The sequence below is a fragment of the Astatotilapia calliptera genome, chromosome 4 (genome assembly GCF_964374335.1).
Source record: "Astatotilapia calliptera chromosome 4, fAstCal68.1, whole genome shotgun sequence".
Taxonomy (NCBI): domain Eukaryota; kingdom Metazoa; phylum Chordata; class Actinopteri; order Cichliformes; family Cichlidae; genus Astatotilapia; species Astatotilapia calliptera.
This window is the reverse complement of record NC_137425.1, coordinates 4,004,521-4,030,249: the sequence shown is the minus strand read 5'-3', so window position 1 is coordinate 4,030,249 and position 25,729 is coordinate 4,004,521. Positions and strand designations below refer to the sequence as shown.

Sequence of the window (25,729 nt, the reverse complement as noted above, 5' to 3'; positions counted from 1 at the left end):
GCTAACATTGCAGAAACAGTGATTAGCACGGTTACCAGCAAGAAGATCCTGTAGTCCAGGGTTTTCTGTGTGGCGTTTGCATGTTCTACCCATGTTTGCATGGCTTCTCTCCAGGTACTCCGGTTTCCTCCCATGGTCCAGAGACATGCAGTTAGTGTGGTTAGGTTAACAGACGATTCTAAGTTGCCCATAAGTGTGAATGGTTGTCTGTCTCTTTGTTAGCCCTGCGACAGACTGGCAACCTGTCCAGGGTGCACTCTGCCTATCGCCCTAAGACAGCTGGGATAGGCTCCAGCCTCCCCTTGACCCTCAGTTGGATAAGCAGAAGAGAATGGATGGATGTATTAACATAAAGATGATTTTGGAAATTACCAAAACTGTTAATTTAGGACAGCTGTAGAATAAACCTTACATTGGGTGGTGGTCTAATACATTTGTTTAACACTGTCTGGTTTAGTGTAAGCAAATTCCTCCCTAGTGGCAATGATAAAAGATGGCACCAGTCTATGCTCGTCTTTCTTTGGCCCCAAAGTCAGTATTATTATACTTCAACCCTGTAACTAAATATTAGAGTGTATTTACACAAATTCTGCTTAAAAAGGCAAATATCCTCCCAGATGTTGAGCTTCTAAGTAACGGCCACCTGCCGCCTTTAATCCGCTGCGCTTGCCTCCTGTATTTAACTCTGTCTTCAATATAAAGGTGTCATAGCAGTGTGACGCAGTTATCCCCCTTAATCTTCAAGACAGCTGTCTGGATTTAGGCAGTGATGATCATAATCCCATTTGGCACCTTGAGGGGCTCGACAGAGCGAACACAAGACAGAGCGCACAAACTCCACAGAAGTTTAACGGCCAATCGCAGGAGATACAAGAATTTAACCTTTCTTGATCAGGATGGGGAATACTAAGAGCAGCGCTTTGTCAAAGGAGCTCCTGGAAGAGCTGAAGTCCAACACCAAATACACAGAGGCCGAACTGTGCACCTGGTATCAGTCCTTCCTCAAGGAGTGTCCCAGTGGGAGGATCAGCAAGCAGCAGTTCGAGGGCATCTATGCCAGCTTCTTCCCAGACGCGGACCCCACGGCGTATGCGCGGCACGTTTTCAGGAGTTTCGACACTAATGCAGACGGAACTTTGGACTTTAAGGAGTACATCGTCGCTCTGCACCTCACCTCCGGGGGAAAGACTCTGCAGAAGCTGGAGTGGGCTTTTGGCCTCTATGATGTGGATGGAAATGGAACCATCAGCAAAAATGAAATCCAAGAGATTGTTCGGGTACCTATACTTCATACTAATTTTATCTGTTCTGAATACACTAAAATTACATGACTAAACTGAATTCGCGTTACATTCATCTATTGAATAATCACGATCACTTCTGTGAATGTGTAAATGGACCTTTGATGATTTCAATTTTAAGCCACAGCCTCCTCTAAATTATTCCACTTACAATTACTCAAAGAAAATGTAATATTCCGACGAATATTTGATTAAATTCATCATGAATCATTGGTTAAACCTATAAAATGCGTTTACTCTCCTGCAGTCAATATTCAACATGATTCCTGCTGACGCACAGAAGAAGCTCCCTGAGGATGAAAACACGCCGGAGAAAAGGGCTGAAAAAATCTGGACATTTTTCGGAAAGAAGGAGAACGGTAAACCACACTTTATTAACTCTCATCTCGTTATCTGCTGCACCTTTACAAGGCACAAGCATTTTGTTGACGCTTCTTTTTTTGGTTCTTTGCAGATAAAATCTCAGAGGGAGAGTTCATTCAGGGCGTGATGGACAACAAGGATATCCTACGCTTGATACAATATGATGAACCTCAGAAAATCAAAGACAAGCTGAAAGAGAAGAAGCAGTAGAGTACAGGCTAAAAACAGAGCAGAAAAAAACCTCACATGGTTTTAAGACTGATTTCTGTGGCTATATTTTAACCGCTTTAACCACATTTCTCATTTTTTATTGTAATTAATCATGTTCATGTTCTTTCTGGTAAACTAGTTAAACAGTGTTTCATTTTTTGTCATTGCAAGTAGTAATTAAATAGGGTGATTAGGCACATTTGATAAAATAAAATAAAATAGAAGCTGAACAACTGTGCAATGGATGAATTTTAAACAGTGTAACCGTTCAGGCTAGAACAGGGATGGCAACGTGAATGTTGGGAGTCAAAACAGTGTTCACGTTTAATTGACCAGAATCAATTTCTTCACATTTTTACTTGTGTTGCAATAAATTTTATTAATAACTCCTTTGTGGATCCATATTCACACTTTACAAAGGTATCCATAGGCTGGATTGGACGTTTTTGGCGTGTCCGTTTTGTTTAGCCTTGGTTTAGATGTTGTACTTTGTGTAAACGAGCTGATTTCATGCAGTTAAATCTTTAAATCACACAATTTACAATGGACAGCGCACAAGTTTGTTGGTTATTTTAGTTTGTTCAATTTTGTTCAAATATGTTTTGTACGTTTTTTGTGTAGTTGTGGCAGTGAACACGTTAACTCATTATTTGTTTAAATGTTCTCTTTTGTGTACATGAAAATGAAAACCTGTCTGTAAAGGTGTATGTGTGTTATGTGTTGTGCTTTTAAAGTGTCGTTGTATAACATGGTAATATCCACCAAGGACACTTCAGCCATGTCCTCGACTCTTTTAAAAAGCAGTGTGTCTGAAACATGCATTTTGAACACACTTCCTTTCCACTTGGAATTTGTTTTAACTGATATATTTGTAGTGTTTGCACTGTTTCACAGAGTGACTCATCTCAACCAACTGTAGTTTATATACAACTTTATTTTGGATTATCTTTACACATATATTTACTCTGGTTTGGTTTCCAATGAAACTTAGTTTGGTTTCTGTATTTTAATTCTTAAACGTTTTTAATTACATTTATATTATCTGGACTATTTATTAAACAGCCACTAGACACACCACTGATTTTTATATTAAACAGGTGGAAAATACAAATGAGGACAGAATTATTTGCTCCCTTGTGAAAATTCCTATTTTTAAAGGTAATTTGGAGAGGGAAGGAATTTGCAAAAGCTTTCCCAAACATCCTACTGTTATTTTGGATGCTTATATTTCTTTACTTTGTATACAGAAACAATATTATTTCACATTAACTACCCCCGATGATAACAGTCACTGTGTATCGTTTTTCCTTTTCTGCAGTCTGTTGTTTTAGTCGGTTGATCTGATGGTCTTCTGTCATGAACTTTGGACTTCAGTTCACCCCACAGATTTTCAGTGGGATTCAAGTCAGGGCTTTGTGACATAATCAGCGTCACTCTGAGAACGGGGTATAGTTTCATTCAATCTTTCCTCGGGTTGTCCTCGGCATGCCTCAGTCTGGCTTGAATGTGCCTCTTCTGCAGAGTTTTTCTTGGTCCACAGTCTCAGAGTGCATTTCTCTGCAGGCTTCTAGTGATTGTCTTTTCTGTGAATACACATCCCTACTTGGCTAACTCCTTCACTATCGTCTTGGCAGTTGTCCTGGGGTTAGTAGACACATCTCTCACTAGTTTTGTTCACTTCCTACCTCCACCAGACTTGTTCTGTACTGTATGGCTCTTTTTAAATATCTTAATACTTCTCACTCCAGTTCTTGAAATGCTGTGATAACTTTAGATCTTCATCTCCTGCTTCGTCTAAACTGATTTCTTTTGTTTTTAGAATGATATTTTCTCAAGTGACAGCTCAAACCCTTGCTGAAGTTTTTATACTGTGTAAATTGGAAGATAACACATAGTTTTAGCCTGTTTTACAAGCACAGCAATAAAAAGGTCAGTTTGTCAGGGCGCTAATATTATTGCCCTTTAAGGTTTTTTATTTTTTCTGGAATAATTCGATGGTTGTTTCCAAATAGAAATCATTTATTCGTTCCAAGGAAAACAAGTATGATTAAAAATGGAGAAATCCCTTGCTCTGTTAACAAGCACTTGGGGAAAAGAGATCACTTTTGATGACAGGAATATCCAGCCTGGTGATAGTCACCTCCTCTAACATGTATACCTAAAGACTCCGTTTCCTGACTCTGCAGTGTTATGAGCCGTCCTGACACTCAGTGGTTGCATGCCAGCCTTTTATTGACAGCCAATTTACTCTCTAATACATCTGGCAGCTCTCCAGCGTGTTTTTTTCACACTTGGATTCATTCATTAGATTGAAAGCAAGAAAATCTGGATGAGAGCTCCTTATGAAGGGAATTAGGCTCAGGTTAACAATCCTTCTGTATCAGCCAATCCTATTAGGAGCTGAAGGTCAGTTGAGACACACAGCCAACTCACAGTTAGGATAATGTGGGCTTGGCACAGAGAACGATACACTGCTCCAACATGCTCCCCCGCATAGATCATTTGCTTCCCGCGGTCCAACTTGAATCCATTAGTATATTTTACTTTTAGTTTAACTTTTCTTTGTTAAGCTTAGGCTACGTCCACACTAGCCCGGATAGATGTGAAAACAGCGTTTTCGTCTGAAAACGCTCCGCGTCCACACTAGTCATTTTCAAAGAGTCCACACTAAAACGACCGAAAATGCTGACGTTGCAGTTCTGTGCATGCGTGAAACACAAGATGACTCGACCTGCGTCATTTCCCTCTGCCGTTTATTTACATTCCGGCTCTTTGAATCGTGGCAGCGAAATGGCAAGACAAAGCAACGAATTTTTCAAGTGGACTGATAATGAGGTGGAGTTGTTGCTCTGAGTCACCAACGAGTACAAAGTTTCCAAAGCAAACGAGAACATCGACTGGGAGACGGACCAGAACAAATACGCAAAATATTGGACCGCCTCAAAGAACAGTATCCGGTTCTTCAGTGATGACGCGACGAATCCTACTTCCGGGCCTAAAGTAGTCTGCGTTTAATATGGCTTTTGTGTTGTTAACATGTTTAATGTTTTGTATTTTCTTCTATTTAATCTCAAAAAGCTCCTAAAACAGTCAGTGATCACTGTTGACCTCCCTCGGCTTTTATTACCGCTAATCATTTATTTAAGCTCAGTTTTTAAAACCTTAGGATGTAGCTACAGCCCAGCCCATGCAGCAGTATATGAATGACTAACCTCGTATTGTGGATGGATTATCTCAGTTGTTCTCCTGGCTGAAGTTTGGTCCTTTTACAGCATCCTGCCATGCGATTACATTTGTTCCTGACCACCGAGAACACTCACGTTAACTTTTATCGAGTGGAAAAAAAAGTTAGCTTGTTTATATTATGCTAACATAGCTGTGTCGCTCGCAGTCACGTAGCACATCATTATATACCAGCTAGCCAAATTTCAGTAACCCTACAAACGTCACTGCTGTTTAGCTTTCTGTCTTCATTTATGTTGGAAGTGATAACAGAGCTGTACGTTTGAATTTGTTTCCAAAACCCCGCAGTCAGGACATGCTATATTGTATTTAGATAGAAGCTAGCGAGCTAACTCCCTGCTAACTTCTAACTCCGTTAAATGTCATAAATTCCGTTTTCATGGATGCCTGGATGTTAAACTCAATTGTTACACCTGGTAGAGCAGAACGCTGATCATTTTATTAAAGATGAAAGACTTTAGACAGTTCTTCAACTCTCAGTAATGCCACAGTGATCGTTTGATATATGGACCTGCAGCGGAGTTTAGGTCCAGACACGGCTAGTGATGTCAGACTGAACAATCGGATTACATGACTGGGTAAGTGGTCACATGACTGCATCATATGACCAACATGCGTCATCGTTTTAGAAAGTCTGCGTTTTCAAGTGTCCACACTGCGACGGGACAGCTCCGTTTTGAAATGTATGCGTTTTTGAGAGCGTTTTCAAAACGCCGTCTCAGTGTGGAAGGGAGGCCAAAACGGAGAGAAAACGATGTGTTTTCAAACGAAAACGCTTTAGTGTGGACGTAGCCTTAAAGTGATAAACAAGAAGACAGTTTGTGTTTGAAGTGACACACAATCCCTTTTTTATGCTAATTAAGAAAGATTCAGGTACTTTTTAGGCATATATTTCAATTTGTGATTAATGCTTAAATCTCCCTTGTTGTTGACTGCCACCTATCTTTTATGGTACTCTGTCACAAAGACACCCAGTGATCTCTAAACACAACACACAGAGCTCTGAAACTCCCAAACTAAATTTAAAGGAAAGTATAGTTAGTTCTCCCTGTTTTCTCTGTGTTATTGTAGAGTCTCTACGTTACCTTACAATATAAAGAAATATCAGGGAACTGTTGTTGTGTTGCTATATAAATAAAATTGAATTGACATATTTCATTTGTAGTTTAACACAATAGATAAAGGACTGCTGTGCAGTCAGTTAATATGGAATCTAGCTCTTATTTCCTAAAGTGGGATGAGCTATGACTATATAGACAGTGTTTACCTTTCAGTCTGCCTTTGGTAGCTTTTAGGCCAGGATCTAAGGTTGGGACAGCGGGCACAGGAATGTGATCAGCTCTCCTGCTCTGAGGAACACTGGCTGGTCTTGTCCATGCCACAAAGCTGACACACCAAGTCTTTGTGTGTCATGGGGTGCACCTGCTTGGCACTGCTCATCTCACGGTGCAAAATGAAGGCATTTGTTGTTGCAGTGTCCAGGAAGTGCAGCAAGATGATCCTCTACCAGGGAGCAGTGTTTCTGTGGGTGGAGTAGTGCAGAATGAGCTGATCTGACAGGTCAGCTCCACCCATATCTTTGTTGTAGGCCATGATTGGTGGCCTCACTTGCAGTTTTAACCTTGCTAGTGTTTATCTTGAAGCTAATAGTGTAGCCACTGCTTGATTCAGCCAATAAAAAATGTCATCCCTGATTTAGTTGGCTTGGCCTTCATATATTGTGTCAAACCAGTTTTTGCCGCCTTTTTGGAACATGTTGTTAAGATAAGATAAGATAAGATAAGATAAGATAACCTTTATTAGTCCCACACGTGGGAAATTTGTTTTGTCACAGCAGGAAGTGGACAGTGCAAAAGTTATGACGCAAAAATTAGAATACAATAAGAATAAATACAGTACACAGCTGTACAGAATAGAATAAAATAATATACTATATACAGTAGAATAAAATAGAATAAAAATATACAATAAGATAAAAATAGAATACGAATGCTATATACAACTGAGTAAAACATGTTGTTGGTCTCAAAGGTACAGTTTTATCTTGGTTTAAATCCTATCTCTCAGAGAGGTCGTTCTCTGTTGCTATGGGGCAACACTCCTCGGCTTCTGCCCCTATTTATTGTGGTGGTCAAGGGTCCGTGCTCGGTCCTGCTCTTTTCTCTTTGTACATGTTGCCGTTGGGATTAATTTTTAGAAAACATAACATCTCCTTTCACTGTTATGCCGATGATATCCAGATTTATTTACCTTTGAAATCTGATGTGACTGCTTCTTTGCAACCTCTGTTCAACTGTTTGCATGAAGTTAAAATTTGGTTATCACATAATTTTCTTACATTGAACGAGAATAAGACCGAAATCATAGTCTTTGGTAGTCACACTCCGCTAGACCAGTTAGCTGATGCCCTAGGCCCTCTCGCTAGCCATCCTTCGTCCACTGTAAGAAACCTCGGAGTGTTCCTGGATGGCTCTTTTAAACTCGAGAAACAGGTGTCCACTGTGGTAAAAAACAGCTTTTACCAGTTGCGTCAGATTTCCAAAGCAAAGCCGTTTCTTCCTTTAAAAGATCTTGAAAAGCTTATCCACGCATTTATTACATCCAGATTGGACTACTGTAACTCCCTCTACTCGGGCCTCCAACACTCCTCTCTTTGCCGGCTCCAGTTAATTCAAAATGCAGCTGCGCGTCTTTTAACAGGTACGAGAATTCATGAACACATAACTCCAATTTTAGCCAAATTACATTGGCTCCCTGTTAAATATCGTATAGATTTTAAAATTCTTTTGTTCACTTTTAATATTTTGAATAATTTAGCGCCCAGTTATCTTTCTGATTTACTCCATTCATACAATCCCAACAGGGCACTTAGATCATCCAACCATAGGCTCCTAGCACAACCTAGGACTCGAATGAAGTCGAGAGGCGACCGGGCCTTTGCATCCGTGGCACCCAGACTCTGGAATAACCTCCCCGTTCATATTCGCACTGCCGAGTCTATCCAGTCTTTTAAATTACGTCTTAAAACTTATTTTTTTACTTTGGCTTTTGATTCTGTCTAGTTGGCTGTTTTAGCTTGTTGCGTTGTTACCTATTGTTTGTTGTCCTCTTCTATTGTTTGTTTTAATTGTCTCATGTTTTTATTGACTGTGAAGCACTATGGTCAACACTGTTGTTTTTAATATGTGCTATAGGCTATAAATAAATTTTGATTTGATTTGATTTTGATTTTTTTCTTTTTTTACCCCCGTCCTTTTATCCGTCCTCAGGTCTTCTACCTTGCCTTTTATACAGACTTCACAGTGTCCGTGGAATAGCTGAGTACTCACCTGTAAGCTTGTTTAACTTAACTATTTAATGTTTAAATCCAATCTGTATGTTGTACCAGTCTGATCAGGTCTCATATTTGCCATCATTTGGCAATTATTGGCATTATTTGAGGTTTAAAGCTGTTTTTGAAACTTGCAAAATGCGAGTATCTGTGGGCTTGTTAATTTAGCCTAAGTCGAATATAATCACTGGTTCGTGTGTCCATGGGTTCTAGTCGTTGGTACTTCAGCCTGACAGCGGCCTCCTTCACTTGTGTGACCATCTGGGCCTTATATTCATTCTTCCAGTGAACAAGTACTGAATGCAAGTTCAACACCTGGAATCAACTCCAGATCTTGTATCAGTTTAATTCAGAATAATGAGGGAACAGATCTCATATGCTCATCAAACTCGTCAGCTGTTCAGTTTAGTTAGAGCAGAGGTGTGAAACATAAGGTCAGAGGGCCTCCAGTTTTGAAACTTTTGGGGCTTATAAAGTATTTTTTAATAAGTATTCCAGCATTTTCTTAATGATAAAGACATTCATTTTCATTTTTCATAGTCATTCATGTTACAAAACACAGATAAGCAATTAAATGACAGAAGATTTCCTGTTTTGTCACTACTATAATTTTTTTTCTTTTCTTTTTTACAATGGCTCCACAGTACTTAAAAAAGGACAATTTCTGTAAATTAACAAACAAAAATCATTTTTTGTAATTACAGGACAGCCTCGGCAATGAGCTACCAGAACATTCTCTGTAATTTTACACATTTAATTGTTGTAATTTATGACCAAAGACTTGTGGCAGCATTTCTCTGTTATGCAGAAAAAACGAGATGTACTGCTGAAAATAGACTTTCTAAGATACGTCAGGGTTAAGAGTGTAGTTTACATATTTACATTGATATAAAGGGGAGTTTCCCTGATCCGGTCCACAGACGGCTATATAACTTTCACATTGCTGCTTTTTATAAAAAACATCTATAATTCCCAAACAGTTCATGCTAGATGTCTGGAAAACCTCGTGAATTAAAGCTGATATTGATTGTGCCATTGTTCAATAATATAATTCAGGTGTAAAATGTAAAAAAAACCAACCCCATAATAATCATATTTGGATTCATTATATGAAAATCTGTAAGAAACACTTGAGCAGTGTTATGAGCTGCAGGTTTAACATAAAACATGTTCACCAGGTTTATGAGTTTAAATTTTTTTTATTCACATCAATCAGATCTTAAATGAAACATCTTGCAGATGTAACTGCCCATTTCTAAACCCCCAGCCCCCCCTGGCAGAGTTACATAACGACACGCTGTGGCATTTAATTTTCAAAGAGGAGATTTATTTTGGACACTGCATTCCTCACTACACCGTTGGGACAGAGGTCACCTGTGATCCAACATTCTTAAAAACATTGGGAAAATCAGATTAAACTCACGTTAATGAAAACAGTCACCACAGAAGGGCAGTTAACTCAACCGTTATGTCATTGTGGATTCTGGTCAAGAACATTTAGTTGGAACATAACTCGTCACACTTAGTGCACAACATTGAGACACACTTATAAAAACCTCTACAACAAATACACTATTTCAAACCTACACATGAAGCCGTTTTGGGGGTGGGGGTCAAAGCAAAGTCTGAATGTGCTGCAGGGGACGAACGGTCAGTGTTTTTCATAAGGCAGCTAAGCATTTCTTTACTTTTTCACAACTTTTTTTGAGTGCCTGGCAGCTGGATTAAAAGCTTTATTATTTAACTTTGTCCTTCTGGGAACATAGAAAAGAAAAATTATTCCAAAACAAACAAAATGTAAAGACCGCGACAGACAAACACATATATGTAAACACGGACACGTAGTCTACATGCAGTCTCTGATATTTCTATCACCTCGCACTTCCCGCTGCATGTCGACCCTTAAAGATCTTCTCTTTAAGGGTCGACAAAACGTGAAACAGACGACGTTGAACAGTGCAAACATCAAACCAGTATGTACAAATGTACACCGATGCAGAGAAGAATAAATCAAGGACATTCCAGGTATATAACCGTTAGGCACTAAAAGGTGTTTCAGTGTAATTTGGACCACCTTTTCCTCCTTCGCGCTGATTCAAAATAGACCCTGGCCTAAATCTTGGGACTCCATCTTGGGACTTGTGCTGAGTGTAATCAAATCCCGATTGCAAAATGCTTGGAAAAGTTGAGGTTTCTGGATATTTATGCTGTACACTTTCCTTTTTTTAAGTGGGAGAAAGCTCCAAAATTATGGACAAGATAGAGAATACCTTGTTTAACTTCCATAAACTACACCGAAACAGCCATCATGGTTCCACAGAGTGTGCAGCTCTCCACGTACAGTGAAAACAATATATTCAAAACATGCATTTCCACCAAAATGGACCAGCAAATTATGAAAATATATCATTCCAAGCTCTCAGTATGCTTCAGTATCCAAAATAATATCAATAATCAGACTTTTTTTTTGTTTGGTTTACTCAGACTGGAAAAGTGTTGGTTGACGCTAAACTGAACAATTCAAAATACGTACATTTTTTTTAATAATCTCAACTTTACAACAGGTAAACAGCAGAATATGTTAAATGGCATTCAGTAAGCTAATGTGGATTATGATGGGGTTTAAATTTAGAAGGAACATGCTGGTACTTGGGTCCGTTACTGTTAGCTGGACTGTTTTCCTCCTCACTGTTCCACTCAGAGAGAGGATGAGCAGACCTCAGGGGTCTGAACATGCACCGTCCCCGAATCAGTGTCATCAAGTGTTCCTGGATTCTGTGGATGTGTTTTAATACTGAAGACAGGACAGCTGATCCCAGGTCAGGCCGGGACGAGCTATATGTCCATATCCACAGGCCGAACATCGCCGGTTTTGTTCTCCTTCACCCACAGCTCTCTGTCTTTGGCGGGATCCACATTCTGCAGCAGCTGGTCGACGGGCTCAACCATCTGAAAAGATATTAACAGTAATGTGACCCCTTAAAACTTCAGTCTTCATTCAGAGTTAAACACCTAAAGGTCAGGTGCTCAGGAGGTGCTGAGCGGTCAGTTGATTGGATAATCTGCCCAAAAATCCCAAAAGAGTTTGGTGACAAACTAAACCACAAACTTTAGTGACAGTTTTTATATAACAACATGTTTCATTACTTGCAAAATCAATGACTTTGACCCAAATGACTTCTTCACAATCAGCTGATTTTTTTCAGGCCCCCAAACTGCAGTGGAGGAGGTCGAAATGCAGCGTTTTTGAGCCCTCATAACCCCACAAGTACAGGAGATATCCACATGAAATGTTCAGGACTGAAAATCAGGAAGCTCATCACCCAGTGTCACAAATATTAGCACATTTTTGAGTCTGTGTGGCCTGGATGTCAAAAAGGAGACCTTATTTTGAGCAGCTACCTGTCCCACCTGGTGACATGAGGCTTTTAACTTTACCCAACATGCACCTTTTTAGGTTTTCTCTTGCAAATGATCAGAAAACAATTTAAACATTCAGGAGAACAGTGCTTCTTTTCCTGTTTCTCTAATTCTCTTTATAAGGAGCTCTTATTCTCAGAGACGTTAACCAGTGCAGTTTATTCAAACTGTGATCCCAAAAATGATTCTAGAAGCAAATCATGCTGTACATAGATGAGATTTTGGACATTTGGAGCAACTCAAAAATGCAAGAACAAGTCCAAGAGGGGAATCCACCTTTTTCCAGATGGGATTCATATCCTCGGACTTCACACTCGGCTGCACAAAGCAAAGAATGTAAGCCTCAATCAAGCCAACGGAAATGCAACATGAGGCCGAGACCATGGTCGGGAGTTCAAGGTTCAAGGTTCTTTATTATTTGTCACATGCATAGTTATACAAGTATAACACACAGTGAAATGTAGCCTGACACGCTCCTCGACATGTGCAAAAATGGGGGGGGGGGGGTGTGTAGAGGAAGAACATTATATATATATAATCGGAGCACTAGGTGCGGTGACTCCCAAGCTAGGCGAGTGGCTCCAGCAGATCCCGGGAACAACATCGGAGATCTCTGTCCAGAAGAGCGCAGTCCTGGGAACAGCTAAGATACTGCGCAGGACCCTCAAGCTCCCAGGCCTCTGGTAGAGGACCCGAGCTTGAAGGATAAACCGCCCGCAGGGGCGTGCTGGGTGTTTTATATATATATATATATATATATATATATATATATTCCGGCATCTCCTGGTGTAGGTGTCCTGAAGCGGGGGGAGAGCAATCCTGCAGCAGCGTTCTGCTGTACGGATCACTCTCTGGAGAGCTTTTTGGTCCTTCACACAGCTGTTCCCGAACCACGATGTCATGTTCTGTGTGAAGATGCTCTCCACAGCGGCTCTATAGAAAATCCTGAGGATCTTTGGAGAGACCCTGAACTTCCTCAGTTGTCGTAGGTGATACAGGCGCTGCCTAGCCTTTTTGGTCTGGACCTGAATGTGGGCAGCCCATGTCAGGTCTGAGGAGATGTGGACACCAAGATACTTGAAGGACTGCACCCTCTCCACTGGAGCTCCATTGATGATAATGGGCTTGTAGTCTCTGTGCTGACCCCTTCTGAAGTCCACCACCAGCTCCTTGGTCTTGCTGACGTTCAGCTGGAGGTGGTTGTCCTGGCACCATGATGCCAGATTCTTCACTTCATCCATGTAGGCCGTCTCATCGTTGTTGGAGATGGCACCCAACACCACTGTGTCGTCAGCAAACTTCACAATGGTGTTGGAGCCATGGGTGGCCACACAGTCTGAAGTGTAGAGGGAGTAGAGCAGTGGCGAGAGGACACATCCCTGAGGTGCTCCTGTGTTGATGGTGATGCTGTTGGAGAAGCACCTGCCCACCCTCACCACCTGAGTTCTGCCAGTGAGGAAGTCCAACACCCATGCACATAGACAGCTGTTAAGTCCCAGATCCCTCAGCTTTGTGAACAGTCTGCAGGGCACTATTGTGTTAAACGCTGAACTGTAATCAACAAACAGCATTCGCACATAGTTACCCTGTTTCTTGTCCACGTGGCTGAGAGTGGTGTGTAGGACGTGGGCGATGGCATCCTCTGTGGATCTGTTGGATCTGTAGGCGAACTGCAGCGGATCTGTGGTGTCTGGGATGGAGGAGGAGATGATGTTCTTCAGCAGCCTCTCAAACACCTTCATTACTACCGAGGTCAGTGCAACTGGCCGGTAATCGTTCAGGGATGAGGGTTTGCTGTTCTTGGGCACAGGGATGATGGTGGATCTTTTGAAGCATGTGGGGACCACAGACTTCGCCAGGGACTCGTTGAAGATGTAAGTGAACACACCTGCTAGCTGGTCAGCACAGCAGCGCAGCAGACGGCCGGTGATACCGTCTGGCCCTGCCGCTTTCCTTGTGTTCACTCTCCTCAGTGCCGCTCGGACGTCATGCTCCGCGATGCTGGTCACCGGTCTCTCGCTGATGACGTCACTGTCCTCGGTAGTCAGGCGGTAGATAGCATTAGCCGCCTGGCTAACCTCGAAACGGGCGTAGTTTTGTTTTGTTCATATGTGTGATTAAAGGATGTCTGAATGAGAGGGAGACAGGTGGAAAGGTGAACATCCAAGGAGCAGAGGTAGTAAAAGCAACCTTAACTAACTTGGATCAACCATCCAAAGCAACAGAGGTGAAGAGGAGAGTGCAGGCAGGGTGAAGCAGGTGGAGGTGAGTGTTAGGGGTGAGTTGTGACAGAAGGATAGCAGCAAGAGTGAAAGCGAAGGTGGAACGGCTATGGTGTATGGATTAGAGATGATGGCACTGGCAAAAAGACAGGAGGTGGAGCTGAAGATATTAAGATCTAAACTGGGAGTGACCAGGACAAAGGATGATGAATATGGAGGATAAGAAAAAGAAGAAGAACTAATGATGTGAACCAGAGATTTTAACTCAGAATACTGTGAGTCTTCCATAAAGTCTGTGTGCTAACAGAGGCTAAACCAGATCATGAGATTACCGTGGCCTACGGCTGCAACTCCCATCTGTATTCATTAGTCGGGTTCATTGAGCTTCAGTGTTGCTGCACATTTAAAATCTTCCTCTATGCAGACGAAAACAAAAAGTGAGCAATCCAAACGTAAAAGCTGTGTGACTTGAACTGTCCTATATTTTGCTTGCAGATGATTGTATTGGTTTCATCTCTGGTGCGTCTGTCACCTCTGCGGTATTCATGTTGTCAGCTTTCACGCAGAGAGGCGCCCTCGTTCTGGAAGCTTCCTACAGCGCTGACAGAAAACGTCTCGTCACATTCAAAGGCCTTTGGCCCTAAATGAGCAGAACGTCTGGGCGGGTTTCTCTGAGGATCTGAGAGAGCTCAGCCGGCGCGCTGCATCAAAGGCTGACGCGGGATCGCCCAGGGCTCGCTCTGTCACAGCACCTACGCTCGCCAGCTCAAGAAGCACGAAGCACGAAGTCGCATCACAGCAGTGACACCACTGCTGATGGTTTACTCGGACCCGTAATGCACCGATTAGCTGATTATTCAGTCTGTTGTTCAGTAAAGGTGAGAATCACCAGACGGTCCACGATATGATATTATCACAAAACTTCTTATTGCGATTTTTATAATATTCTGCGATATGCTCAGTATGGCAATTACATTTATCGTGACTCAAAGTTAAACTTTGTTAATATCTGTTTTAGCCAATAAAAAGGTGTCACTTCAGTTACTTATTTTCTGCAAAATGAAATTGTCAAGCATACCAACGCTGTCACCGTCTGACATCAGACTGCTACTGAATGGGGTCAAGTCGGCAATTACATGTAATCTGTTACTGATAACACAGCAATTAACTATGATGTTGACATAGACAGAAATCCACATTTAACTACTAAATGTGAGCTCAGCAGACTTCCTGGTCTATAGGAATGTAACCAGAATAAAACCAGCTGGTGGCAAAGACTGATTCACTGATGGTAACATGTTGGTTATCTGTCTGCATTTATACACTAAACTCAATTATTTGCAAAGCTACAACAATCTCTGAGTGTGACTGCAGTCAGTCCAAGTTAGACTGAGCCTTGTATCAGGAGACCTGTGCCTGGTGATCTAAAGATGCTGTGAGTGTGCAACACCCTCAAGCTCCGGGAAACCATTTACTCACCAAAACTAAACTAGGACGTAGCATTGTCATGGTGTTCAGTGTTGGTTTCTCGTTGAGCTGATTTAAGTTTGCTTTGCTAACGTTATTATAGGACAGCGGTGCATGAGATGAGCCCTCTGGTTCATACTGTTCCCATATCACCACACACACATCGCGATGCTATGCTGTATCGATTTTTTCCCCACACCTCAATCATTTGGTTCAGAAAATGTACGTTGCCAGGCGGCCTCTTCACATTTTATAATTTATCATACATGACAAAAAAAAAGGAACACGTCCCTTTGAGATGCTGAACTTTGGATTTTTCCCCCTATTTTTGCCACAGAAATTATTTATATATCATATTAGTACTACTTTTGATACTTACACCCTCGTTAAGGCACTGGCTTGGTGTAGGCGAGAGGTGTGGCATGGGTTACCCCAAATACTTCCATCAGACTAAGCCTGAATGTGGCCCAAAGAAAACTGCAATGTGTGACCTGTTTTAGGTGGATTAACTAGCCAATATTTTCACTCTGACTCTAAATACAAAAAAAGTTATGATATACAGTGATGTGAGTCTATAAGAAGCAAATCAACTCCATTCAGTATTAAAACCAACTGTTTTAAGGATAATGCGGAACTACAAATTAATAGAATGTAGCTAAAAAGCAGGGATTGAAAAGATGTTTTTCCAAAGTCTGACACTGAAGGCTCTCGCCGACAGTCTTGGATCTGGAAAAAAGGGAACTGCAGTGTTACTGTGGAATAAATTAGGGACGCTAGCTTCTGGCTCCGAAGTGTGTGGGTACATCCATCATTTACAAGCCATCTACAATCTTAAGGGTGAGATTTCTGTTTTCATCTGTGAATATGAAATGAGTACACAACATCAGTGGCTTTGGAGACGGATTTAGAGTTCTTGTGATCAAAAAACAGCAGGAAACACAGAATTACAGTTACCAGGAAAACTGAGCGAGAAACTGAAGTGATTAAGTAAAAAATAAGGTGAGAAAAAGGCTCTGCAGATTACACAAAGACTAGAAACCTGCAAAGACAGAAGCAGAAACTATTAATAATAATAATAATGGATTGGATTTATTTACGCTTTTCAAGGTACCCAAAGCGCTTTACAATGCCACTATTCATTCACTCTCACATTCATACACTGGTGGAGGCAAGCTACAGTTGTAGCCACAGCTGCCCTGGGGCAGACTGACAGAGGCGAGGCTGCCATATCGCGCCATCGGCCCCTCTGGCCAACACCAGTAGGCAAGTAGGGTCTTGCCCAGGGACACAACGACCAGGACAGAGAGCCCAGGGATTGAACCGGCGACCTTCCAGTTACAGATGCGATTCCCAACCCCCTGAGCCACGGTCGCCCCAAAAGACAAAACCATTACAAAAAAAGAACAAAAACAGGACACAAAATGACAACAGAAGCCAAAATAATACCACAAAAAAGATCTAAAACTGCCACAAACTCACACTCTGGTTGAACATGTCTGTTTCATGCCGTAGGGTCGTATACTGTCGTAAATGCTGCTGAATCCACTCGATCCGCTCCACCTCCAGTTTCTCCAGCTCCTACACGGAAAAGGGAAGACAAATGTCCTACTTAGTAAGACAGACAGCCGATAACCGCTGTACTACTGACATCACGCAGATTATCAGTCCTTCATTAATGAGCAGAGATCCCACCACTGAATATGTTGAAATAAAAATCCAGCTTTTGCTCTTTTCTCTGACCTCATATATAAAACGGCCGAGGTTCTTTCAACACAAGCTTAACTTTTACATTTGAATATAATATCAACAGTATTTAGGAAATATTATATCTTTCAGAGGTTATAAATATGATTTAAAACCAGATAAATACTATTTTTTAGACAAATACCTGCACACAATGCTATTAAGTGTCCACTGTTAAAAACCATAACACCTTTAGTTCATTGGTGTAAATGTTTAAAGTCTAATTACAGAACCTAATTGTACTTATTTGTGATTTTCCTGTACAGTATACATTACACAGTATAAAGTGTCACAGCTCAGACCTAGAAGAGAAGACATGCATCATATTTTTGGCTCGTGAATCACACACAGCTGTTTACCATGCTGGTTGTCACCATTTCTTCAAACCACTTGGACTGGGTTTGGTTGTAGAGGTCCACACAGCGCATCAGGTCATCACCTGGAAAAAACACATAGCAACACGATGAGAAGAACAGCTGATGGTGTTTTATTTTGTTTCAGCTCTGAATGCATGATCGTGGATCTGCTGGTTAACACGTGCTGCAAGGCCTGTAACGATCAGCAGAGGGCGCTCAGGGATCAGCATTCAGCGAGCGCAGCGCCATCACAGATGAATCCCAGCTTCTCGTCGACCTGTACTATAAATGTTTAGCACCTTTCAAGACGATAGAAGCGTTTAATGAACGGTTTACAGCACACTGCACTTCAGCTATAAGCAGATGTAAGGACATTTCACGTGTCGAGAGGCAGCTTTGTTTTACTGTGAGTGGAACGTCTAATTGTGGGTGTCCACAGAAGAAATCCTAAATTTCAGGAGATATTTTGTTGCTGTATCTGTATATTCAGGCTGTGGACAGCTTTTTGCCTTTATGGTACTTGTTAAAGTTTTTTCCTTGAGCAACTTGTTCAGATTTTAGTTTATTTGCTGTCTCATTTATGTAGACCACAATGACTGTGACTAAGTTTTATGGGGCATACAACAGTATTAATCAGCATGCTTCATCCCTGCAGTAATGCGTTATATAAACAGTTACTTTAATAATAAAAAATCTTCTTACAAATCATGACCGAAGGGTACTGAATGACCAAAGAAGGATATATTTTTTTCCCTTTTAAATTTGTGTTTAATAAATAATCAAAATGTAAATAACAGTATAGTATTAAATTATAATTATATGGACATTCAACATAATCTAATAAAAGATGAATTGACCCAGAAGGAATCACGGCTAAATGATGAGCCTGGATGTCAAACAGTAGGTAAAAGCAACTCCTTTTATATGATATAATTCGAGCAGCCATCTCTCCATCATGTGATACGATCCCTTTACAGTTTAACCAAAATGTAGTTTTCTGCTGTGACGTATCAGGAACAGATATTCATGGCTGTTTCTGTTCCTCTACGCAGCCGACATTAAACTGATGGTTGTGGTTTTTTAACAGAGCTTAAATTTGTTTTTCATCCCTGAAATCTTCTGTAGATATGTGCTGGAACAAAGGGCCATACTTCAACCTGCCCTCGACCTTGAGGTCCTGTAACTGTGAAATATTCACAGGATGAAGGTAAAGTTTTACATGACTTTTTCATTTCCTCCCCTCACATGATTCAAGTAAAGAATTGAAAGAAACTGAACATTTTATGTGTTTTATATTATAGAAATACTGTATTTTTTATAGTAAATTGATAAAACTGCTTTGATGTTGCTATGTTTGTGTTTTGTTTGTGTTATATTGTATTTCATCAGCACTGTGGTTTTTATTAGTTCAAGCTCAGTTCTTAGACAGTTGCCTTTATATGAGGCTGTAAACAGGATTTCCAATACACGCTAAACGTCGACAGTTAAAACAGATGCACGTAGCTTCTGGCTCTGAAAAATGAAGACGACACACAAGTGCCTCTAACCTGTATTCTATTTAATAGCCACCAGGGGGCGAAACCTGTGAAAACAAAAGGATTTCTGGTCCTCTTGAAGTGTACAGGACCTCTCTAAACACTTTCCTGATGATATTATGGGCTCAGTCACTCGTTTCATTGGGTAAAGACTTGTGACTGAAAAGTCATTAGCCATTGAGCATGCAGTCTGTCCCTCGCTCATCACACTGAGTTTGAAAGATGTTGAAAATGCTCTTCTAAGGCTTCAAAACTGGACGACAGCACTGCAGCTACTGTCTATGATCCTAAACATCCTTTTGATGTAGTCTCTCCTTCCAGTTTCTTTACTGCCGACCAAAGACGGCAGGAAGTTTAAGCTCTTTGCATCCTTACACTGAGCTAGGAAAAGAGGAAAACCATAGATGCTTTTTAAAATTCCTTCAGTGCAGGTAAAATGGGTAAAACACCTCCCTGTGTTTAGCAGCGAGTAGTATTTGGCCCAACTTTAAGGTAGCAGCAGCACAAAGCCGACATCAATCACCTGAGCCTCGTGGAAGTTATTGATTAGTGTTGTGAACCGTGACTAATCTACTGAGGGGCGGACAGAGAGATTAGTTCCTGCAGAGCGTTTCCTCTCCAGAGGAGAAATATGGAGGGAAACTATTACAACAGGATCTTTTCTCATCAGGATGCCAAACATAGAGTTTCTTCTCTTTGGCGAGAAAACCCTCCACATCATAATAACAATGCATCCACACAGTCTGCAGAATATTGAACATATGGCTGATATTTTAGTTTAAGCCTTCCACGCTGCAGATGGATATGGAGGATGAAAAATGCATAAAAAATATCACAAATCAATATTTATTTATTAATGTACTTTACAGTAACAGTTTTATTTCTGCACATATTTAACTTTTAATTTGAATTTCTGCATTTAATTCTGTACTTCTTTATGTATTTATTAATGTAAAATAACCAATTAATTTTTTAAGTAATGTATTTATTTTACTTAAGCGATAGAACCCTAACTGTAAAGTTGACCAACTAGAAGCTTAGAAAGTTATTATGCAAACAATAACATGACAATAACGTCTAAAAAGGATATAAAGGCACACACTGTTGTGATGTTAGAGGACCAAATATTCGACTTCCTGTCCACACGCGAGTGCAGAACTTGAGTTTTTGAAAACTTTAGTCTTCAGTGACATAAACAGATGTTTACATGTGTGAGCAAAATGTCAAAAGGCATAAAAAAAAGGTAAGTTTTCTAAAATACTCAAGTAGGTTTGGGCAGGGTCATCCTGATGTGCTCAGCAAGCAGCTGCTAAGTACAGCTGATAATGATAATAACAGCCAGTGATTCTGCAGTAATACTGACACTACATGTTGTAGAGTAATCAGTTTTATGCAACAGTAACTACACAAACGCGTGAGTGTGCAAACTTTAGACTGCTACTGTAAGTTTGACTTCCCTGTGCAGTACAAAGCTGCAGCCAGGTGAGCTTAGCTCAGCATAAACGTTAGAAAAAGTGGTACGGTAACAATAAGGCTGGTTTCCATCTTCTCCTTTCTTTAAACAAAAACAGGTTTACTGTCCAAAACGTCAAACTGCTCCTTTACCCCAGGAACAAGGGGAACTAAAACCACTTACAAACCTCTTTTATCGTTTCCAGCTGCTCACAGATGTGCTTTAAAACTTCATTATCCTGTTCTTTTATCCAGCTGTTTCAGATTCCTGTAAACTTTCCCCCCTCACATAAAATTCCCTGAATTTTCCATTTATTATTTGACGACTGTACTTTTGTGAGACTTTGACCTCTGACCTGCTTGTGTGGATTTCCGCCGGGCCTTCTTTATGTCCTCCTCCGTCTTATTGCTGAGTTTAATTTCCAGCTGCTGGGTCTTCACCTCCAGATCCTTCTGCCTGTCTGCCAGGGCTTTACGTGCCTGCGGCGCGCACAGAAACAATGAGTCATTCGTGGTAATCCTCAGATTTACTGCACCTACATCTATTACTACAGTCATTATAGCCTTTTCATGCTGGCTTCTGACTTCCGTGCTGCGATCCTGGCCTCATCCTTTAATCTTCTTCTAATCCATACCATTGAGTCTTTCCTCTTATTCTGTACATAGGCAACTCTCCAAGGTTGTGCTGTGATTGTGTTTGAAATGTAAACACAGAATAATATAATAAAGGCGATGTGAGCCAAAACAGCCCATTTTAAACCTGAGACATTGAGCAGCAGATATTTCTTTTCAGTTTTATCAGAGTTAAGACAGAAAAACCAAAAAAATAAAGCATAATGCAGATATTAAAAAGTGGTATAGTATAGTACACAGTAAATCTGAAGACTGTTTAAGAGCTTAAGGTAAAAATCTAAAAGAAACTGAAAATAGAAACGTATGTAAAAAGTTGAATATAATTCATTAAAGTGTCTACAGGACAAGAACTTAATAAGTCCATCCATCGCAGTCCAGATCACGAGGACGGCTGTCTAAGTAGTAATGCCCAGACCTCCATCTCCGCGGACCCTCTAGCTCTTCTGGGGGATACCAAAGTGTTCCCAGGCCAGCCAAGAAATCTCTGGGTCTGCCCCAGGGCCTCCTCCTGATAGGACAAGTCTGGAACATCTCACCCAGGAGGCGCCCAGAAGGCATCCTAATAATCGCTCCTTTCAATGTGGAGGAAGAGTAGCGGCTCTGCTCTGAGGCTGTCCTGAATGACTGCACTTTCACGCTCTCTCTTCACCACGATGGACCAGTGCAATGTCTGCATCACTGCAAATACAGCGGGTAATGAAAATTACCCTTTTCATACCAAAAACCACGGCCTCAGACTGAGATGCAATTCTCTTTCCAGCTGCTTCACACTGGTCTGCAAACAGCCCAATGTGAGCAGGTCAACGCTCGACGATCTGCAAAAGCAGCGACGAGATCCCGAGGCCCACAAAAATTCTGAACAGCATCTGGACAGCCATGGTCGCAGAGTCCAACACCCAATGAGATGAATCTGACTTACAGCTGGCAATAAAAGGGCCAAGCAATTATAGCGGTTGCACAGGAGGACTTCAATACCCTATACTTCTAAAATCCAGATGCTCTGAGTACACAAAACACATGTAGACTGGTTAGACAAACTCCCACACATCCTCGCATAGCATTGAGAGTATAAAGAGCTGGTCCAGTGTTTCAGGACGACTGGCACATCGTTCTCCTTGAATCCAAAGTGTGACTAATGGGTCCTCTCCAGCACCCTGGCATAAGCCTTCATGACTTCCACACAGTATCGCTGAGGTGTCGACCACAACAGCCCCACATCATCCAGAGCTTTCATCAGGGCATCAGAGTGAACTTCATCCACCCTGCCACTGCCACCAGACTCTGCCTCCACCATAGAAGGAGTGTCATTGGGACTAAAGAGAAGCATTCCTTCCAAGACCTGACTATGTCCTAAGCTAAGGTCAGCTGAACGCCTTTCCCAACGTACACAGTGTGGACAGGAAGCTGCTTAACCCTCCTGAGTCGCCTCATGGACCAACCGACACAGCGTTATCTTATTTTGCTGAATAACTACGATGCAGCAAAATAAAAACAGAATAAAAATGGCTTTCTACAAGTAGGAAATGATTTCCACCTATGTTATGTGTGGCACTAATAAGACCAATAATCTTAATGGAAACAGCAAAAGGCTCCCTAGATCTCTAGTAGAAATGACGGTGCATGAACAACTGCCAACAAAGCGAGGTTGTTGGCTCTGCTTCTAGCTCTTCTGGCAGTGAAAACACAGTGTTCACATATTGCTGCCACCCACCACAACATGCCACAAAAATAAAAGTGAAAAGCAGAAAAAAAATGATCTGTGCAAGACAGAATCCGCATCCATTCATGAGCTGATACAGCAGGTGGGAAGCAGCAACAAAACACCGACTGCCATGAAGGGCCGAGCGTAGGAGGTACCGGAGCTGCTATCATTATGTCATCACTCTGATCCAAACAAACACTCGTCTGCGTGAAGCTTTACTGCATGTTTTGTGTGCATGTCAGCGACGGCATCACCACGCACCTTCTCCACGCTGGCGTAGCGGCTGGCCAGCTGCTTCCTGAGGTCGGCGATGTGATGGTCGTACTTCTTCAGGTCCTTCTTGAAGTTGTCGCCCCTGAAGGTCAGCAAGGGCTTCTCTACCTCCGTGTGGAGCTGTGAAAACAAAGCAGTCAGATATCAGTAATGTGCAGCGTGCTTTAAGAGCTTTCTGGTGTTCCTAATGCTTTGCTCTCTCATTTTCAGTAAAATGCAGTCAAATACAAAACCACCCACCCATGCACAAAATCAGAAATAAATCTAAAGAATGACTTTAAGCTTTACTCAGCTATTCAGCAATTATGGCAGAGCTGCTTTAGGTGCCCCTCCCTGAGCCCGGTTCTGCTTCCTGTTAAAAGAGTTTCTCCTTCCCTCTGTCACCAAGTGCTTGCTCAAAGAGGGTCATTTGATTGCTGGGTTTTCTCTCTATTATTACAGAGTCTTTACCTTACTGTCCTTGAGGAACTGCTGAATTTAACTGAATTAAATTAAAGTTAAATTAAAGCTTGAGTCCACGTTTAAACTGAGCTTAAAGTAGAAAAAAGTGGATATACACAAACTAGAATCTTCAATCTACCAACAGCACTCATGGTGTGGTTAATTTTACCTGTGATGTAAATCTGAATACAATGAATTATTCCAAAGAGTGGTCCTTGGCTTTACTTCATCTATATGAGTAAGATCCACTCCTGATCCTCACAGGTTGGCAGGTGGTGACACCCCTAACCTATGGGCACGAGTTGTAAGTGACCGAAAGAATAAAACCGTGGATACAAACAGCAGAAACTAGTTTCCATTGGGTGGCTAGGCTCTGTGTTGAAAAGAGCTAGCTGAGGTCCTCTGGGCATCTGATCACGATGCCTCCTTCGTATCTTTCTTTGGAGGTTTTTGGTCAAAGCGAGCTGAAAGGAGAATCTCTGGTTCAGCCACAACTAGCTGGAGAGACTTTATATATCATCTGGATCACATCGTGCAAAAGCATCTGGAATACACTGCTTAGCCTGCTGCCACTATAACCCAACTTTGGACAAGTGGAAGAAAATAGATGGATTTTATCAGTCTAGAAGAAAGCATTTAGTCTCCAAGAGCGGCTCTAGAGGTGTAAAGCTAACCCGATGTTTACGATTGTTACCATGTCTTTTATACTTTATTTTTTTCTGAAGAACACCTGCCCTTTTACTGCATCAGCCACTGGTAGTCTGTAGCTTTAGGTAATTTTCAGTGTTTACTGGTAGCGGCTAACTCCCTGGTGCCCGGCAGCAGAGTTATGGGGTTGTATCAGAGACCTCACGCACCATTCAAATGTTTCTGGGATTTACATGTTTGTGGATTTTGATTGTTTTTTGCTTAATTTTGACAGGGGGATGTAGCATGGAGCGTTTCAGCCCACAGTTTGGTTAGTAATGTCTACCTGGATCAAAACTTACTCCCATTTATGTTTATTGGATCCATATCTTAAAGTGTGAACAGCACAATTTGCAGTTTTTAGGCACCTTAAAATCAATACATACATTGGCAGTGCATTTAACTTGGATCTTTATTAAACTGTGGAAAAGTGCAGCTAAATGGGTGTCAACTGTCTCTGTCTCTCAGCAAAAGTTTGTCCAATATTACGATTTGTTTTTTTAAATGACATTTCAATGGACTGCGAGGTGCCTTTCAGCACTGATGGCTCTGCATGCTGAATACTAATCTGGTGCAAATGGCAAAGCTTGAAGCTACTGATGAACTGTAGCTTATTTAAAACTCGGAGAGCAAAACAAGTTGCGGCTTCTGCAGGCTTGATAAGACTCCTCATTCCTCCGCCTTGTTATACTTTACCTCCACCCATGATAACAAAGCATGGAGCCCTGCTGGAGCTGGGAAAGGCCTGCATAGCCTTCGGCGTGGGGCTTGTCAGAATACGTAGCTAATTAATTAGACAACAGAGAGCTACGAAAAGCTCAGAGGCTGCCTTTGCTTTATTTAAGGCTGCCTCTGAAGCCACTATGCTGTTTCTGCATCACCGGTAATCGGACTCACAGACGGGTCATTTTCTGTGGTCAACACAGGCGAGGCTGAAGTAAACAAAACCCGTCACCTCAGGATGTGGTCGGATCAAGTATCCGTTTCCACAGCTGACTGAAAACATTCAACACTTGATCTGAAGGTGCACAAAACTGAAAATTTAAGGCAGAAGAAAAAACCTTCATGATTCTGTCTACAGGATAGAATAATAATGCTAAAGTAGAGCTGATCAACTAATTCAATCCTGGTGTTTAATCTGTATATGAGTAGATTTTACCTTGTTGGAGAACTTGAGGTGAACTTCAGCCTCATCATGGAGACTCTTCTTAAGCTGAGTCCACGCTTCTCCGAGAGTCCTGAGAGAACATCGACGTGAAAGAAGTTAAACTCACAGATCAAAAGCATTGAACGGTTGGGTCAAAGTGTACAAACGAAGCAGATACAAGATGCAGAATTATTACCTTAACA

The 25,729-nt window shown here is 41.4% G+C and overlaps 2 protein-coding genes across 2 annotated transcripts in view; one reads left to right on the top strand and one right to left on the bottom strand.

Moving 5' to 3' along the window:
- The first annotated feature begins 776 nt into the window (after window positions 1-776).
- rcvrna (recoverin a) lies at window positions 777-2,579 on the top strand. Its single transcript, XM_026164040.2, has 3 exons — window positions 777-1,277; window positions 1,549-1,660; window positions 1,756-2,579. The coding sequence occupies exons 1-3, from the start codon at window positions 897-899 to the stop codon at window positions 1,872-1,874; spliced, it is 612 nt and encodes a 203-aa protein (XP_026019825.1). The 5' UTR covers window positions 777-896; the 3' UTR covers window positions 1,875-2,579.
- A 7,048-nt stretch (window positions 2,580-9,627) lies between these two features.
- Window positions 9,628-25,729, bottom strand: part of gas7a (growth arrest-specific 7a) — a 53,257-nt gene continuing 37,155 nt past the window's right edge. Inside the window, exons 9-14 of the mRNA XM_026164039.2 lie at window positions 25,539-25,617; window positions 23,240-23,371; window positions 21,000-21,123; window positions 17,660-17,739; window positions 17,037-17,135; window positions 9,628-11,397 (exon numbers count right to left, since the gene is read on the bottom strand). Of these exons, the coding sequence (XP_026019824.1) occupies window positions 11,284-11,397; window positions 17,037-17,135; window positions 17,660-17,739; window positions 21,000-21,123; window positions 23,240-23,371; window positions 25,539-25,617 (628 nt within the window). The 3' untranslated portion in view covers window positions 9,628-11,283. The remainder of the gene's footprint in view (window positions 11,398-17,036; window positions 17,136-17,659; window positions 17,740-20,999; window positions 21,124-23,239; window positions 23,372-25,538; window positions 25,618-25,729) is intronic.